The sequence below is a fragment of the Oratosquilla oratoria genome, chromosome 2 (genome assembly GCF_046742065.1).
Source record: "Oratosquilla oratoria isolate Oo_2021 chromosome 2, ASM4674206v1, whole genome shotgun sequence".
Classification (NCBI taxonomy): Eukaryota; Metazoa; Arthropoda; class Malacostraca; order Stomatopoda; family Squillidae; genus Oratosquilla; species Oratosquilla oratoria.
Genome location: NC_134778.1, coordinates 65,782,781 through 65,803,445, shown reverse-complemented (window position 1 = coordinate 65,803,445; position 20,665 = coordinate 65,782,781). Strand labels below are relative to the sequence as shown.

Here is a 20,665-nt window from a genome sequence, read left to right as displayed (position 1 = left end):
TATGAAGTGTTTTATCTTGTCCTAGATATATTACTGGCTCACTGGTAGTAATTTGCTTATTATTGTCAGTTTGTGTCAGCTGTTTTCATTAGCCATGAATTCAGTTTTGGTGAACACTTTTCAAAGTATTCAGTATGGCTCTCTTTTTTTTTATTCTTAGTGGATTGGTTCTTTCTCATTCAAAGTGGTTTTGCTCTCTCTCATTCCAAGTTGTTGGTTTTTCATTCTAATTTTGTTCATGAGGTTTAATTCATATCCATTATCATGACTAACTTTGTGGTGCTGGAATGTTGTTGGGTTTGTTTTTTGCCATTATTTCTTCAGATTGTACATATTTTCTAACATTGCAAGTTTTTGGTTAGTAGCTGAGAAATCAGTCACATTGCAACATTATTTTCAGTTATTATTCTTCCATTTGAAATCCATTTCACAATAATGGGTTTTCAAATTTAATAAATATATTTAGCCAGTTCTTGTGGATCCATTACTGGTGTATGGTAATGTTAAAGTGCTGATTTCATGAGTAACTGCAACAACTTAAGTTTCGAGGACTTATCATTATTTATTGACACGAATAACATGATATTGGCTTGAGTTGTTTCATTATTGTCACCAAGCCCTGGAGTAGGGTGAGGTTAAACCAGAGTTAGCTGTCAGGCCCTGTTGTGGAAGAGCCATCTTGGTGCATTGCCTTTGCCTGAGCTGTGTGGTGAGGGTGGTCCTTCATCCACGAGATGGTAAAATGGGAAGGACAAATTGGATGGGTTTTGGATTAGTGTCTGCTTTCACTTTGACCCCTGACCCTCTTGTAATGGGTGGAAAGGCTCCTGTAGTATATTTGTGTACTCTGACCACTGCAATTTCAATATCTAGATATCTGTTCTTTCTGTGCTCACTGTTGTTGTCTCCATTTAGTCCATATTGTTTAGGAAGCGCTTGAATATTATTGGTGATCATGAATCATGTGAAGTGAATATGAAGGGTGAATACACCACATTTCCCACTTATTTTTTTGGGTGAAACATCCTCAGTCCTCCCATTATCTAGGGGATGTGGGTTAAAAGTCTGAGTTGCTTTTTAGCATGCTATTCCAATTATTCTTAGGGGGTGAAGTTTGGTGTACATCATGGTAAGGCACTCTTAGTTGCATGTTCTAGTCTTGCACTTCAGACAGATTCCAGGCATCTGTTCCTCACTACCAGCACTACTGAGGTAGAAAGTATCCCAGCATGCACTGTGTTAAGGACTCTGCTGCTGTACAAACCTGACATTTACAATGAGTGTATTGAAGGCTATTCACAAAAATGTGTTGCCTGGAGCTACTAAGGAAGAGGTCAGTGCAGACAACCTTGTAAATTACTAATGGTCCTCAGCCCTCTACCCTTACTTTCAGATTAACCAAGATGCTTGCATAGGAAAGTATATAGATAATTTTTATATTTATATTATCATTAATGTAATTATGTTTATTGTTTTTTTTTATTTATTTATTTATTTATTTATTCATTTTTATTTATGGATTTCTTTTGCATTTGTTTTAGATAACTGTTGGGCCAGCAAGCACATTTCATGACACATTATTGATGCATCGTATACATGGAGATATTAAAAAATAGCATTACAGCTTGTTGCATGTCATCAAACTATAAATTCTTGTATCTTGAAACTTGTCTTTGGTGAATTTGCCCTTCATATTCTAGGTGCCTTAGACAAGGCCTCAGAATGGATGACATTCCAATGGAAAGTTCATTATAATTGTCATTGAAAGACTTAATTACAAATGTGAAAGATGAGACTATTTTTATCAGTACATTATTTAAATAAAAGAGTTAAAGAACTGGTTAATTTTCTTATCCTTCTGCAATAGAAGGGACCAGTGATGGCAATTTGCATATGGTGGTCCTGCAAGAGGGACAGCAAAACTGTTGATTTTCAAAACTAATCATTCTCCTCATCTCCATTAACTGATAGTTAGTCTCCAGACTGGGCCCAAGATATGTCAATGTCAACTGTATTTCTTACATTTTACTACACAAGGATATAAAGTACATACATATACCAAAGGCTTTTTCCCCCTTACACGGGGGGTAGCCAAAAAGAAAATGGCATAGAAATCACTCCCCATTTCATTTCCCATATATTCCACTCACCTCCACCCTCCTCCCTCCCTCCTATCTTGGCACCTCCTGGATGACGGGTCATCCCTGCATCCTCTCCACTGCCCTAGGTCAGAAGCAGTGTCGCAAGACACAGCACATCCACAGCAAGGCCGCTTCATAAATTCGGCGACCCCCTCTCTCCGTCCCCTCATGCAGGAAAGGAGAAGACGGGGAGAAATCCCTTCGGGTTGCATCAAATTTTTTTCCCATACATAATTCCTCACTCCCCATCCCCCACACACTCCCCCTCATGCATCACAGCCTCATCTATATACAACCCTTCTCCATTCACCCCTATCTTCTGCCCTCTCCCGTCCTTCCTCTACAGACATTCCTCTCTTGTAAAGCCCCTTTCACCCATCCATCCATCTCATCCTAGGATGCCCCCTCATATTCACTCCTTCCACCTCTGCCTTCCACACTTCTTTTACTAATCTTTCTTCACTCATTCTTTCCATGTGTCCAAACCATCGTAATACTCTTTCACAAAGTACCTCATCAAAGCAACACAAACAACAGTCCAACAAAATTTCATCCCAGTGAGCCCTATGGGAGGGTCTGAGGACTGTTGTCAGCCACTGTGGGGCTGTGGTTTTTCTAGGTGGTGAAAATTGGCAACAATTACACTCTACTTTCGTTTATCTGGACCTCGTTAATCTGGATTTCGGTTTATCCGGAGAGTGTCTTGTTTATCCAAACCAGGTCAAAAGCTGGAATTAATGAGAAAATTATGAGTGTAAGTGACAGAGGATAACAAGTTTACTTGGTCCCGTAAATAGTGTAAATACATTGTAAATATTGTTAAGGTAAATAAAACTAGTTCTGTTGTCTTTTATTTTTTTTTCAGGAGAGCTATTTAATTTTATCTGCATTATATATACATTTGTGTTATCCGGACTTTTTCATAATCCAGACCAGTTCCTGCACCAATTAGTCTGGAAAGATGAGGGTCAAGTGTATTGTTACTTTTATTTAGCAATAGGGAGAAGGCAGGAGATAGGGGTGAGTGGAGAATGGATCTGTGTAGATGATACTTTGATGCAAGGAAGGGATATAGGGATGAGTAGGAAGAGGTTATGTGTGAATGGTATTTTGATGTACCCCAAAGGGATTTCTTCCTGTTGTCTCTATTTTCTGCATGAGGGGATGGAGAGGGTGGTTGCTGATTGAGTCAAGCAGCCGTGCTGTGGATGTATTGTGTCTTGCTGCATTGCTTCTGACCCCCTAGGGCAGGATACAGGGATGACCCTTCATTCATGAAGAGCTAAGATGAGAGGGAAATGATAGATGGAAGTGGAATGGGGCGGGGTTGGTTGTATGCCTATTGACAAGGCTACCTCCCTTGTAAAGGGGGGAAAAAAGCCCTTAATATATAGATATAGTTTTTGTTATTGTCCTTGCTGTTATTTAATAGAATAATAGTTGTTGTCTCAAATTTCTATCTGTATAACCAAGAGCTTTTTCCCCTTATAAGGGAGGTAGCCAAAGTCAAAGGCATGTACCCTTTCCCACCCTTTTCACTTCCATCTACCACCCTTACCCTTCTTTCATCTTGGCTCCTCGTGGATAATGAATCGTCCCTGTATCCCGCCTACTGCCCTGGGGGGTTTGAAGCAATGTAGCAAGACACAGCACATCCACAGCAAGCTTCACTTAATCAGTGAGCCCCCTTCCATCCTCTTATGCAGATAAAAAGCAGATGGAGAGAAATCCCTTCAGGCTGCGTCAAAATATCATTCACACATAAGCACCCCATCACCCCACTCATCCTTATTTCCTGCCTACTCCCTTCCGTGTTCAATAGATATTCCCCAGCTGAAAAATTACAGCCCCTCAGTGGCTGGCAAGGGTCCATAGGCTCTTCCATAAAGGAATATTGTCTATTGTATACGTGGTTTCGTTTCTATAACTGGCTTGTATGGGGAGTAGGAGAGAACCATTCCCTCATATCATCCCTCCAATCTGACCTTTGTGCATCATTTACTTGTTTACAGTCACTTTCCATTCACTCCTATCTTATGCAGATATTCCTCTTGCATTCAATGTCCATTCACCTTATTCTTGGTCATCCTCTCAAGTTCCCTCCATCCATTTATGTTTTCCACACTTTTTTTGCTCATCTTTATTCACTCCTTTCTTTGTGGCCAAATCTTCTGCATTCATTGATCAACCCCAGCTCCACCCCAACACATTCCTCTATCTTTCCTTGTAATCCTCACCACAGGTCTTAAACACTGTCTCAAATACATTTAGGCTTTTCTTTTCTGACTCAAATTCTGAGTCTGCTCCATACATGCTGTCAACACAGCCAGCCCCTTGGAGAACGTTCTCTAAATACCTACTTAACTCAATGGTTTCCAATTCCATTGCAGATATTTACTTGCTTCCCTTACTCTATAATTCACCTCCACTTCCATTCCTTCATTCAGGGGTAAAGTTTCCATCGCCTGCTTTAAATCCTGTTTTGAGCCCTGTCTGCCCTTGCAAAAGATTAGGAAGGTAAGACCTTGAAGTGGGATTCAAAATCAGGTAGAAGGAAAACCACCTTAAGTGGTGGCCCAGGGATAAGACAAAGACTGAGACTGGCGCAATAATCACTCACACTTTTCCACTACAATAACTAACTTAATATTTCCAACTACCAATCTAAAGTCCTTCAGCAATGGTATGTGACAGTGTTGGCAGATGGTGATTGCTGGAGGCCTGTAGTCACAGGTGGTTTAGGCCCTGTGGTTGACCTGTGATAGGACTAAAGAGTTGCTTAGCTTGGCAGAAGCCTACATGACTGAGCAGCCCTACTCAGGATCCGCTCTGTTTACCTCAAGGAGAGGTTCAGAAATGGTGTCCTAAGCATTGCTTCTAAATCCGACCTAGTTGGGGAGCTGCACCCTGGATGGTCGCCCCAAATGCAGCAGCTCAGAACGCAGCATTGACTCCTTTCGATGCTTCCACCTCTCTGCTTATAAAAAAAAACTCCTACCTGGTCATTTGGTTGACACTACGAAACTTGGCAAAAATTCTGGGAGGGTCACGTGACAGATTGTTTGAATACTACTAGACCTTGTTCAAGCCCATGGTCCTCTTTCCTATAGCATTACAGTTGTTTGAAAATGCATGGACACAAAGTCATTTTGATGTCAGCTGTGGCTTTCTTAAGTCTAATGACAGCCCTTCTGGAACTCCTCTTTTACTAGATAGTCCTTTCCTACGCAACAATCACTTCCTTCCTAAAGCCACGATTTCAATACACCTCATTTTAGGAACAACAACATTAATGCCCTCATTTTCTCTCCACACTTTTCAGAAGACTCGTTGTATTCCAAACTATAAACACCTCATACTATTGACACCTACACAGACTACATGACTACAGGATGTGAAGAAATGATTTTCCATATAGATGCATAAATGCTTGCAATATTTTTGAAGTTGACATTGTCCAAACTGGAAAAAAAATACATGAATTAAAATCTAGATGTGATAATTAAAAATTAAGGATATAGACCACATTGGAGTTGTACATGAATTTGAGGCTAGGTAGGGTAAATTAGAAAATAGGAGATAGGACTCAACGAGCGTTGCTACTTTCCTGTACACTACAATTAGGTAAACACACACACAAACAACACCACAGCATTCCTACATCTCAAGAATATGTTTATATGTTTCCAAACTGCCGAACCCGGCCTATTTGACTCAATCTTACCCCTAAAGGAGAGAGTCGTTCTCAGGGCACCGTTAAGTAGGAGGGGAGTAGGTAGACCCGAGGGCGTGTGCTCGTAGGGTCCAGCCAAAGTTGAGGCTGTGGCTGGATTTTTGGGTGTCAGGTTCGCGGCTCCGCAGGCCGCGCCTTTGGCCTAAGCGGCGTCGTCGAAGTAAACTCCCGAGAAGGCCTCGAGGCTCGTCGTCGACGCATGCGGGGGACGGCATAGTAAGGGCAGATCGGAGGAGGTCGCCCAAATGAAGCCCAAAACGTCCCAAGGGGGTCAACCCGTAGGGCGAGGTCGCCCGATTTGACCCAAACTTGTCCCACTAGTACAAAAATATACTAGTACCAGTACAGTAGTGCTAGCACACTAATACTATTACACTAGTACGTTAGTATTAGTACAAATGTACAAGTACACTACCACTAGTGCACTAGTATTAATACACTAGTACTAGTACATTGGTACACTGGTACTAATACTAGTACACTAGTATTTATACACTAGTACTAGTACATTGGTACACTGGTACTAATACTAGTACACTAGTATTAATACATTAGTACCAAATAACTAATACACCGGTACTAGTACACTAGAACAGTAATACTAGTACACAAATATACTACTACTAATAAACCAATAATATTACACTAGTAATAGTGCACGAATACTAGTACATTCGTACTAATACACTAATGCTAGTGCACAAGCACTATTACAGTATTACACTAGTATAAGTACAATAATAATAGTAATAAACCAGTACTAGTAGACTAATACACTAGTTCTACTACACTAGTATACTAGTACTAGTACATTTGAAATAGCATACTAGTACTAATAATGTAGTACAAGTACAAAAGTACACAACACTAATACACTACTAATACACTAGTACCAGTAATAATGATATTACAATAGTACTAGTATTAGTATACAAGTACTCGGGTCAGCCACCTGCATCGGCTGACGCCTCAACCAAGGCGACCCAACTTTCCAAATATTCCTCATATGGGAACTGTACATATGTAGATAATATGGGTCTGACAACCCTCCGAGCTTTGCTGAGGGCTTGCCGTATATTTTGTAGTTAGGTCTATACTAGGAGAATTAAAGCCAAGAACTTCGCCCGAGTTTCACCACCAATTCCAAATGTAGAGTATATCAGTACTAGAAAACTAGTACTAGTGCACGTACACTAGTATATTTAAACTAGTACACTTGTATACTAATACTAGCACTCTAGTATAGTTGTACTCGTACTCCCTTTTCTCGGTTTTGGGCCTCTGAGGCCCGTACTGTTGGCCTGAGCGGTGTCCAAGTGGACCCCACAGGAGCACTGGCCCCCCTCGACCTGTGGCTGAGATGGTGGGTAAATCGGAGCAGGTGACCAAAATGACCACCAAAAATCTCCAGGAATTCTGGCCAAAATCGGCAGGTGGCCGAGTTGGCCAAAACTTAGCCCAGAGGGAGAGAGGCGGCCACAGTGGACTGCGAAGTAGACGCGAGGAGCCTGGGCCCAAGAGCGTGGCGGTGGCGCCCCTCCAAAGTTGGAGGAGAGGGCTTTTCCCCCGCTTTTCGTTTTTGGGCCACTGGCGCCCGTACTCTTGGCCTGAGCGGTGTCCAAGTGGACCCCACAGGAGCTCTGGTCGCACTCGACCTGTGGGTGAGATGGTGGGTAAATCGAAAAGCGGGGAGAAAGCCCTCGCCCCCAACTTTGGAGGGGTGCCACCGCCCCGCCCTTAGGCCCAGGCTCCTCGCATCCACCTCGCCGTCCACTGTGGCCGGGTCTCTCCGTCTGGGCTAAGTGTGGGTCAAATCGGTCACCATGGATTTTGGCCAAAATCCATGGGTTACCCCCTTGCATATTTCTGTGTGTCATTTTGGTCACCTGCTCCGATTTACCCACCATTTCGTCCACAAGTCGAGGGGGTCCAGGGCTCTTGTGGGGTCCACTTGGACACCGCTCAGGCCAACACTACGAGCGTCACTTGGCATATTTTTGTGTGTCATTTTGGTCACCTGCTCCGATTTGCCCACCATCTCACCCACAGGTCGAGGGAGGAGGGGACAGGGCTCCTGTGGGGTCCACTTGGACACCGCTCAGGCTGTACTAGTACTAGTGTCCCAGTACTTGTGTATTAGTACGAGTGTATTAGTATATTAGAAAACTAGTACTAGTACACTAGTATTAATACTCTAGTATATTAGTACTATAACAGAAGTACTAGTACACTAGTAATATTACTAATACATTAATATTATTACATTACTACATTAATACTAATACACTAGTACTAGTAAACTATTACTAATACAATATTACCAGTATATTTGTACACTAGTACTACACTAGTAGAGTAGAAGTATACTAGTAGTACACTAATACGCTAGTATTAGTACAATATTATTAGTATAATAGTATATTGATAATAGTACATTAGTGTGAAGTACTAGTTCACTAGTAATGGTACACTAGTAAAATAAAATGGTACCAGTACACTTGTACTAGTGCACACTAGTACTAGTACACTACTTCTAATACACTAACACATTAATAGTAGTGCAATAGTAACAGCACACTAGCAGTAATACACTAGTATTAGTAATAGAATACTAGTATGCTATTGCTAGTGCACTAGTACTAGTAGAGTTCTAGTACTAGTATGATAGTAGTATATTAGTGTTCACTTCGCTGCCACTAACACTTAGTCACTTGTGTTATTATTCCGTAGGCCCCGTGCCTTCTCCATGCCTCCACCAAAACTTCTATGATTATAATCAGTTAAGTTTCTTGATGGGTTGAATTAAAACGGAGGTATAGTTTTCTCGTCTAATTTTCTTCTAAATAATACACTTGGTTCTTCCAATTACACCAAGGGACTCCCCCCAGGGATCTTCTTACATCCCACCAAGCTGTCTCTACTCCGACGTCATTATTTAATTCATCCATTAACTTTGAACGTTACAAATAAAAGCCACCCTTTTAGGGCGTGACTTCACCTCCATGCACCAATACTTTTTCTCCTCCTCCACCCTTTTCTCCAATCAGAAAGACTGTTATACTGTCCCAAGTGATACGCTTTACGCAAGCAGAACGAGCTCTGTGTTTACAAATCATTCACAGCAGCACCTCTGGATATCCTAATCTATTTTTACAAACATAAGACGGTAACTCTGTCATTCTGCCATTCTGCAACTATGCAACCCGCAGTCGGCCATTGTATCATAACAACCTAATAAAATGACTATAAATTTTACATTCCATTCCTCCTACCCCTCGATCTACCGAAATGTCTACCTCTATCTACCGGCCTCTTGCATTAGTATTAATATACTCGTGTACTAGTACTGGTATTGGTTGACTGGTATTCTACTGGTAGTAATGTACTGATAGTACCGATGAACTAGTACTAGTGTATTAGTACTAGTGTAGTATTGTACTACTAGTACTTGTGCACTACCATTAGTACTAATGTACTCGTAACAGTACACTAGTACTAGTACACTAATGCATTAGTACTATTATAGTACACTAGTACTAGTATATTAATAGTACATATCCATACTAGTCTTAGTACACTAGTGCTAATGCACTACTATACTAGTACATAAGTACACTAGTAGTATAGGACTAGTCTGCTAGTACTAGTGTTCTAATACTAGTGTACATTAGTAATAGTCCACTAGTGTAATAACACAAGTATATTAGTACAATAGTACCAGTATAGTAATATAATATTACTTGTAAACTAGTACTCTAGTACTAGTACAAATACACTAGTTCTAGTACACTAGTACTACGCTATTACTAGTAGACTAGTATAGTAGTACTAGTGTATATTTGTACTAGTATTAGTGCACATTTGTACTTGTACTATTACAATAGTGCTAGTGTACTAGTACTATTGTACTGGTGTTTCAGTACTAGTGTGACCTACTCCGATTGGGCTACTAACTCCCCCACGGGTTGAGGGCCGATGGCCATCAGGCCTGCTGCACTTAAGAGCACCATCCAAAACAGACCTAAATGGGTAAGTTGGCCGATGTGGCCTAACAATTTCCCCTCGAGGAAGAGAGTTCTTCCCAGGACACCGCGAGGTGGACTGTGTACCTTGTCGGGTGCTGAAGTGCTTTTCCACCTGTGCCTCTGAAATACTTACGATCTTGAAGGAAGATACCGGTGTCCAGATGTAGGTCATATTGAAGGAGGATTCTGTAATTTTGTAATGTCTTACAGAAGCGGTAAAAACAAAGTCCTTCACCTATTCTGTTGCGAAACAGATTTTTTCATCGTTATAAAAAAATCCTTCTTATGAGGACGCAATGTCGTGTTTCAGTGCAAGATGACAAGGTTTGAAAAAATAGTTGTAAGCATTCAGGTAAGGTCTTTTTATTTGATGACACAAAGAAATATTACAGTCATGGTGATACGATGATTGAAGTCCTATTGTCTTGTATCAGGAAAAAATATTCCATGCTCAAAGGACAGCACTTAAAAGATAAATGATTCACAGTACGACTAGGAAATCTACGTGGTATAAAAATAGTTCCATACAAAGTCATCCATGAAAAAAATGCCTCCCAATACGATAAATCACATCTTCATATACGTGCTGGAGCAGTAAAATGGCAAATTATAACCAATTGCACATTCTGTATCGACATTACACACTCTTGTTCATTAAACAGTCCAAATCTGAAACCTTATACTCCCGCCCACACACCAATCACACACGAAAACGAACTGAACTTGAGAGACAAGACAAACAGGGTTTAATTTTTCGAAAATATGATAAAGATATAATACAAATTAAGTCTCCATATCACACACACACAAAGATTTTTTGTGAGATGCAAGTCGTTGATACACACAAAAGTGGCGTTTCATTATATGGACGGATGACCTGATCCGCCCTACATTTGAATACGGAGCAATTGTCTTGCTCCCCCCCCCAATAAAAAAAAATCCCCATTCAGAGACCTTTCAAGAAAGGGCCGAATAAACTGGAAGTCCCCACATTGAAAGAAAGAAGAAAGAGAGGTAAGATGATTAGTATGCTCCAGGCAGAATCGTATGGGTTAGGTTCAGGTCACATACTACGGTGAACGAAAAAATCAATATGGCGTGGGAAGTATTAGGTAAGATTTTATGAGACTATTTGGATCTGGAGATACGAGACTAAGGAAGAATAAGGAAAAGTAAGTGTCAATCAAGCAAAGAAACGAATAATGAAAGGATGAAACAAGAGATGCAACCTTCATCGCCCAGAGGCCTTAATCTTGAAATCAAAATCCGAGAAAACGGCATCGAGAAAAATAAAATATAAAGAAACTAATGATTAACTATTGGAAAACGAACCCAATATTTTACGTTCAGTAAAGACCAAACTACAATTTAATGTTGATCTCCAACTTGGAAATTGTGGATACAGAGTCTGTAGACTTGAATGGATATCACAATGACCCAATGAGTCAAACATGAGACAAGAGTAAGAATAGACAACACACCAGCAAGCTTGGACTTGCTGCTTACCAAATAATCTTATATGATTTATTTCATTTTAATGTATACGTGTCCCATTGGAAAACGTGACCATGTAGCACTTTATTTACAACTGAGATTGAAAAAGAGTCGGAAACGAATCATACAAATAAAACAGATACAATAAAAAGTGTTTGTAGACATCTTTTTAAGTATAATTGGAGGAATATATGACTACAAAAGAACTTGTGGAGAAATGAAAAATATTAATAAATTTCTACAACTCGCATGGGAACACATACGTGTCAAGGGTTATAAAAGCAATAGAAAAAAAACTGATCTAACAAAAGATATGGGGCAACTGATAAGTCTGTCATGTGTTTTGTGGAAAACAGAGAAATAAAAGAAAGAGCAAAAGAAAAGAAGATTATAGAACAACTAGAAACACGCGAGTCTAAGTAAAGAAGAAAGGAACTTTGAGAAAAAGGCGTTATCAACATAACAAACCGAAGCTATTTTACTGGTTTGCGCTGGCGTATTGGAACAAAATTAGGGATATAAACAAGACTGAGAGAATATAAAGAGCAGGTAGACCACGTGGAACACGGAAAGAATCTAAGTTAACAGTGGATGGGAAGTTTTATGAAGAGGCATAAACTCATGCTGACGAATGAAACATATTCCAGTTTTCACTGAGGAAAAAAATGGGAACAGGAATATTGTGTTAAAATGATAAAAGTAGAAAAGAATAAAAATATATAAACCAGTGGGGAATAGACGTGAGAATAATTCCAGCGCCCAACGGGATATCAGGACTGGAGAAAGGTGAACAGGATGTAAGAACACATTGTATTACAGATTTGTGTTTATTATCAGTATGATAACTAAATTATATGAGGCTGGCGAAAGACAGATAGATTAAATACTTCGAAAATAGGCGGACATTCAATTCAGTTTCAAAACATAAAAGATAGTGTGTATAGGTGGTTGGATTGTGTGTACTTGGATCTGGAGAGAGAGATTTTTTGGTGAGGTACCTCAAGAAGGTTTACTATGGAAATTGGGGTATACTGGAGGGCTTAAAAGAAACTTCTTGGAATGAATGAGGGACTCCCTGGGGACGATACATGAAGACAGTGGTAAAGGATACGATGTCAGGATAGAGGAAATCGACAAGCGGATACCTTGATCAAAAGGAACGACAAGTTACGTGTGTTTGCAATAACCATAAAGAGAATAAATGAAGAGGACTGGATTATTTGAAGAAAAAAAAAAATCTAAAATGATATGACTTCGCCTGGAGTGAAAAACAAACCTCACAGAAAAAAAAGTATTTGGAATGAGAGAAAAAAGTACAAAAGAGACCATCAAAGCAATGAGGAATAAAAAAAAAATAAAGATCAACAAGGTTCATTTGTTGCCCAACAAAGACATCATTAGGATCGTGACCAAGGCATACAGACTGTTACGAAAATAAGCTTTTTGTTCCATCGACGGAGGGGATGAGAAAACCCATAGACAGGGGCGAATCCAGAGGGGGGGGGGGGGTGAAGGCGGGCCCCCCCCCCATCCAACTTGTTTTTTTTTCATGACCTCATTGCAGAGATCGAGAAACCTGACTCGTGTACACCGGTACGTGGCAGAAAGCAGTGATATATATAGTGGCAGATTTCCCTCCCGGAATTTAATAAAACTCTTCAGTGATAGTAATTGGAGGGATATTCAACACATTGCTGTGGGTGAATTTTTAAAAAATGTAAGAGGAAGTACTACTTTTGCCCAATATTCTGATATAAACTAAATCAAATGAGAACATATACTTCAATTTATATTCAAAACCGTATTCGTGATACAGAGAACATCTATTTAAAAGCGTCATCTCTATTTAAAAAATTCAGATTTGCTTCCCCCAAATCTTCATCTATATTTACAAAATTCAGGTTTGACCCCCCCCCCTCTCCAAGTTTGATCTTGGATCCGCTACTGACCATAGATGACCTCTCTGTTCACCCTATGCAGCGGTGGTGTGACCTTGGGACCAAACTACGAATATAAACAAGAACAAGAAAATGTAAAGAGGAGGTAAACCACGTGAAGAAAGGTACGAAGAAAGAATAAATATAAGATAAATGAATGTACAAGATATATATATAAGATGAACATAAGAAAGATAATTATTGGAACTGCTGTCATTAGAAGAAAGAAGAGAAAATGATAACATGCTCGAAGTGCCGAGAACAACGAAAGGAGTGAATAAAACTGAAAGAAAATATCTTTGGAGCGGGAAAGCGTCAGGTCATGGAAAAGTAATGATGAATGAAAAAAATAAAATAGTATATCATGCACATGGGTTAATTCACAGAACAGCTTGAAACCAAAAAACGAAATTGAAAGTAAATTTGTATTTACTTACAGTTAAGTATGCACGAACACACACACACACACACACACACACACACACACACGCACAGACAGACACACACACACACACACACACACAGATGGAGAGCCAGGATTGTTTGTGTTGTTCTTTTCTTGTATGTCACAATTAGGCAAATCAGGTAAACAAACATACACACGAACACACGCGCACAGGACGAGTCAGAGAGAGGAACAGACGGAAGATTTAGGCCATTTCACTTTCCAAAAACAGAAACAATGATCTTTTTTTCGATGCTTTCTTTAATACACACAGTACTGTTCACTTGAGATAAATGATTCGTCTGTTCCCACATCGGTTCTAGAAGGAAGTCGAAGAGAAGGTCAGGCGAGCTTGTTTATAGACAAATTCTAGTCGATCAATCCTGCCAACTACAGTGGTTGAATGTACCCCGGAGTCGACTCTTCTAGACAGCCGGGGCAACAGGCAGGGCTTGATGGATTCTTTATACATTTCCCCCCTTGGGAAGGGGGTGGGCTCTCTCTACTGTAAAGGGGCTTTACTTATGACCAACCTACACACATTCCATTTCATAAAATCTGGAGATGTCACCCGACATGTTTTTAAACTCGTTTCGATAGTTTGAAGAAATGACTAACCCTGTTGTGGATCTGAACAGTTGGCTGTGCGACGAGCCTACGTGGTGCGATGAAATGTTACTGAATTTTTATTGTGTGGCCATTACTCCTACACCCCCCTCCCCTCGCCTTCCTTCCAGCTGGCCTTGGAAAACTGTTTTGATACTGTGGACACCTGAACTTGAGCCACCGTCTTACAGAATGACACAAATACCGTATCTCCCGGCATATAAGACGCGGTTGACATGCAAACATCGTTCTGCGTCTAATGCGGTCATATCATTGAGTCTCATGGTTCGGAGTGGTCAGTGGTGGACGGTTAAAGGGATCTGGAATGATCTTTGTTGAACCGCAGTCCCCTTAACAATGGCGATATTGTGTTAACGGCGATACCATCACATTGATTTATTGCCAGGTATATCAAGATGAAATTATCGCTCCTGTTTTGTACAAAAGACAGGCTTAATCACCGGCGATATAGTCCTTAACACATTTGCTGCTGTTCCCGTCAACACGGCAAAACATAGCATTAATTCCTCCTGAGAAATTTCCATCAGTAAATTTAAATGAATTTATAAAACTATATATATTTCGTAATAAGTCCGTTTTTTTCCATCAAAAATCTCCTTGTAAAACACAGCTGCGTCTTATATGCCAGCACATACGGCACGTCAATCGTTGTTGATTCGTATATAAATATACTAAACAAAACAATAATAACAAATATATTTGGATCGTTTTGGTATATCGTGGGTCAAATTTGGCTGCTTGTGACAGTACGTCTCTCTTAGAAGAAAACAAAAATCCTTGCTCTTCCTCCTATCACAGGTGTTTTCCCTTAACGCGCTCTCCTATTTTCTCTGCACGTATTCTCATACACTCTCCTTCCATTTTCGTTTCGGATTCAATAACACATTTCTTCTGAGTCCTGTTCTTTATTCCGTGCATGCTCTACTTTTTCATAAAACTATCTTATTTCTTTGATTTAATATCTTTTAGATATTTTTAGTAAATGCACTTGCCAGGTTATTTTCGCCCCTTTCAACATACACCAATATGCTATCCCATTTACACAAGTCACTGTTTCCAATATTCCTACCTTCATTTTCAGATTCCTTTTCCATATTGTCTTTTACATGCTCCAGCCGTTTTTTTTTGTTCAGATGGGCTTGTGACTATTTCTCTCCATCTGTTGTCAAATCCATCAAATATATTAACATCTATGTAGTTTATAATCACATCACACACAGCTGGACCGACGGGAAATGTGCACTCGCTTTATCTCCTTAAAAGAAAATAAACAAACACATATAGATAAACAATTAAACAAACAAATAAACGGACAAAGGAATAAATAGTATAGCTAAATGAATTAATAGATATACAAGTGAATTGTAAATAAAGTACTCCAAGTATGCACGACTCCCATTGTCAATATCATCACTGTAACTGCACTTAAATCACACTACGTAGTTCCATAAACATATTACAGTCGACTTTCACTCGATTGCTTAAAACTACCCGCTCCATGTTCTTGTAGTTCCTCCTGCGTGTTTTTCTGTCTCGCCGGGGGCTGCTTTTCGTTGACTTTCCTCATCACAAAAACAGATGGTGGAATGGCAGCAGATCTTCTACAGTGCTGATGAGCCGACGGCATGGCCGGCGAGCGTAACCGTCCCGCGGTCATTTGTTTTTCAAACAAATCTGACGCGGCGTCTGGGACTAGCGGAACGGTAAGTTCGCTCGAGAGAACGGCAATGTCCATAGATGACGCTGAGAGTGCGTCGCTGGAGGGAGGTGGAGGGGGTGGAGGGGGAGGGGGAGGGTGTTTACAAGGTAGAACTGCCGCTGCTTCTGGCAAGCAGTGTTGAGATTCGTTCTGAAATGAAAATGTTATTTATAGAAAGAAAAAAATTCTTATACTTTCTCCTTTTGTACCCTGACAACTCATTCCAATACATATATTCTACCTTATCACATATTTACTTCACTGCACTCCCTGAAATTCCCATTTTTATTAAAAAATACGATTAGGGATGCTAAACTCATTGTTCTGAAACGAAACTTAATTGTTGTATAATTTAGCGACAATAAGACCAAATAGAATGATCCCCCTGCCGCCCGTCTTCAAAACTCACCCTCATCTCCATCTGGAGGTGCAACCACGAGGGGCTGACACTCGGTCCCTCGATCAGGCCCAGGATCTCTATCAGCTTCGACTGTACTCCTGATAACCGATAACTGTTCCTCTCGAACTACTAAAACTCCGTGCGAATTATTCAATGTATGAATTTTATGCAGTAAATAATTTAGGGACTTTCGTGACATCCCTATGGACCAGAGTCACGCAGTATGCTCTTATGATTAGAGACTTGTCTCCACTAAAGAAAAGAAAAATTCTTGAAATATTTCCATTAATCCCTCTATCACGTCACCACTTCGGTGCAATATTGACCCCAAGAATAGAAAAACTGGTACCTTTAAAAAACTAATATATATATGTATATATATATATATATATATATAATATATATATATATATATATATATATATATATATATATATATATATATATATATATATATTGTTACTACTATAACCTGGTGACAAAACCAGCCCCACATCAATGCAACTCGGACAACAAACCAAACTTTTTTCCCTTCGAGAGATCCACAGACCAATGTCAGCCCCTGTGGGGCGACGGATTTTGCAGCCAGCGATACTCGAGACAGCAATTAATAAATTCAGTTGCATTGGTGAATTTTTAGATTCTTACCTTTTTAGTAACTAAGCTGGGCGTTGACGGAGTACTTGTGCGCAGCTTGCTCAGGACAGGAACGGCCGTTGGGACAACGTCGTCTGCGGAACTTCCACAGCTGTCCTGTCGATCGAACGCAACGAAAGAAAACTCGTTGAGAAAAAAAAATCTCATCTCCTTATTAACATCCTACTATGGTAACAAGTTCTTAAATAATTGGGTTAATGACTATTGGTAGGTAATTGCATCATTGTGATGTGTTAGTAAAAGATGTAAGCTCTTGCAGTAGCGTCATACAGTCACAAATATGAATGTGCAGATTCCAACCCCGCAACCCACCCACGCATGAAAAAAACATGGATGGTAAATTTACTTGATTATCATGGCAGAATAAACAAATAAACAAAAGAACAAATAAATAGATAAATAAATGATAATGATAATAATGATAAAATGTGCTGGTCATTTTGTACTTCTACCCCTCCGTTCTGCTAGTGCCCTTCTTAATAATCTCTGAATTCATTCCTTTGGTACGATCTTGTCATTCCTTTGGTACGATATTGTCGCCGATGGCTTGCAAATAAGAATAACAGATGAAATCTCAATTGAAATATTGCAATTTATAAGATTAACCAAAATTAGTAAGAGGAATTTAATATAAATGAATGGGAGAGAAACACAAAAGGACAAAGGCAAATGCAAACTAGAATAATTAGGGAGGGAGAAATCTACGGATATCAGTCACCAGAATATTCAATCCAAGAAATTACAACCAACATAGAAAAGCAGATACGAGTTGGGCATGGTCAAAACATTAATTACACAGAACAAAAGAATCATTAAAAGAATTCATGTCAATTATGGTAAATACACACATACACTTGCACAATGAAAGGAAAAAATACCATATCTGTTTCTGGCCTACGATGCAAACACTATCCTTAGAACAATTTGAAAATTAAACCAACTGATATGTATAATGTTGAAAATAGCTTGCCACAACAAAGATATATATAACATCAAACAAGGTTGGTTCCCCTCCAATAAAAACAATAATTTAATAAAGGACAGGATACTGTACTTTTAGTGTGTTGTACTGTATTTTTTTTCTCGTTTTTATGAACTTTGTGAGCCCTGGATCGTAACGTTACTTGAGTGGTCGTCGGCGTCGGCTCCAGTTGCCCAGGGGCTCAAGAATGGTGACGTCATATACGCACGTGTCCGAGTCTAACCGATTTATTTATAATTCTTTATCAATCCAAGACACAAAAGTCCCATACTTACTTGTTTCGAAGGTGGTGGAGGCGGTGGCAAGGAGGATGAGGATGAGGTTGATCCTGTTGGGTCACTGCCTTGTCTAGGCCTTCGTATTAATCGTCGCCGCACAAGGACTGCCGTTACTATTATTACTGTGACGATGACGAGCCCCACAGCGGCTCCTACTGTGATGGGAACGATCAGAGGCGGAGCTGCGGCCGTGGGTGAGAGGGTGGTGGGCAGAGCTCCCAAGTTTCTGATCTCCTCGGAAGTCTCTTCGCGGACTTCTGCTTCCAGGGGACCATCTGCGAACGAATTTGGGCCTTAGCTATGAAGTTCTGTTCAATGAACACATTTCAATACACTTGTAGTATATGATAACGGCCTCATTTTAGTCGATAGTTATGTGTTCCAATACATCTTTTGGCAGACAATTTACGCAATAATCCTTAACGACTTAATAAGACTTTCTGTTTATTATGTGCTACCAACAAACCCCGCTAATGTTACTATGCTAGTACAAAATAGGATTTAATGTTAGCTAGAGTACAAATTGTCACAACGACGCTGAAAAATAATTTTCCAGCGTTTTCAAAGTAAAATTAAAACTAATTTCCACGTAATGAAAGGCTAAAGAAGAGCGCTAAGCTTTGGCAATTAGATAAAGCGGACAACAATTATGAAAATGAGCGAAACGCTGTGGGAATACTGGTGAGAGATAAGCACGAATGATACAGAATGTGTTCGTATAAGACATTAGGCACATATTCATATATTCAAAGATAAACAAGAAAAAATAAACAGGTAAAATATGGGAACAACAATGGGAAAGAAATAAGAAATATGAAGGAAAATAGATTTCTCACCGACACTGAACTTGGCTCAGCACTGGGCACAGGAGAGGTAGGAAAGAACTAAATAGTCGTATGAATGTTTCGCTCATAATGAAACAGAAACTACTTCTTGTATCTTCTCTTTGAAACTAGAAAACAGTGGGTTGGGATGTATCATTTCAACTTCTCTCAAGTAACAAACCTTGACTAGGATGGAGTGTCGGTTGTAGCGTTGAGGCGTTGAACTCTAGCCCAGCACTAAACCCATACTGGTTGAATGTGGCCACGCGTATCTTGTACTGCAATCCTGCCTTCAGCCCGAGCACCTGCGTGACGTTCGATAATAAAATGTAATCATACAGGTTCCAATGCTGTGTCCAATGTCCCACGAATACTCTATATATTGTGAACACACTGGGAGAAGATGTAGGTTGAGATAACATTGACAATAAAAACAAATTTTGATATTAATTGAATGGTCGTAGTGGTTGTATGTGACCAGTAGATGTGTCCCAGTGACTGATACAACTTGTTTTACACACATGGACAATAATACTAAATTACTCATCAAATAAACGACTCATTCTATTGGGTTTCAAACAGCAGGCAGTTATTTCAATCTGAAACAAGTATAGTTAAATCATTTCTATTCGTTCTGCTGAAAATATATATGAACGAAGAGTACAGGACGAGCAGGCATAGCCTACGTGTTGAATGCACAAATTACACATATATTCATCCATTTATCCATACAAGCATGATACATAATAGAAATGCAACACATATCCTATCCTATCCTGATCCTATACAAGTATTTTTCTTCTTTAAAGAACAATCAACTGAAGGATTACAGAGAATCACATGAAAAAAATGACAACCCTACTTATGCAAGTGGAACACGATCAGATTCCATAAAAGAAACACTTGCGTCAAGCAGTGATAATGAAAATGATGAACCACGAATTACAAATTCAACGGAAGAAATGAATATCTCAAAGACAGGGTAATTAAGGAAACAAATGAAGATAATGTGAAATGTCGGAATGAAAAGAAAGATATTTTCTTGGGAACATTATGCCTCCCCCACGACTACCTATTGCTGTTGGATTAAGCTCTGGTGGAAAAGTAAGAGCTTTCAAACAGATAAAACAGAGAACTTTTGTTTTTATCGAGTAATCTATTTTTGCTGAAATTCAAATAATGAGTTAATGTACAACGTGAGGTTATTAGAATAATTAAATTTGGTTTTTATTTGAAACAACTTTTATATTCTGACTGATACTCTTTTGAAAACAGCACTTAATGGAATAGGACTGTACTTTGCGTGTACGTTTATATATACAGTTACTTTGTCATAATCATATTTGTCTCTTGTCTCGAGGGGGGACAGATACAAGTGCAGTAAACTAGACATAATGCACATACTAACTTTGAAACTGAGCTT

The 20,665-nt window shown here is 39.5% G+C and overlaps 1 protein-coding gene across 1 annotated transcript in view; it reads right to left on the bottom strand.

Moving 5' to 3' along the window:
* Positions 1–15,858: 15,858 nt before the first annotated feature.
* Positions 15,859–20,665, bottom strand: part of LOC143036161 (uncharacterized) — a 61,633-nt gene continuing 56,826 nt past the window's right edge. The window contains exons 10-13 of the mRNA XM_076203412.1: positions 19,424–19,547; positions 18,416–18,693; positions 17,150–17,254; positions 15,859–16,251 (exon numbers count right to left, since the gene is read on the bottom strand). Of these exons, the coding sequence (XP_076059527.1) occupies positions 15,859–16,251; positions 17,150–17,254; positions 18,416–18,693; positions 19,424–19,547 (900 nt within the window). The remainder of the gene's footprint in view (positions 16,252–17,149; positions 17,255–18,415; positions 18,694–19,423; positions 19,548–20,665) is intronic.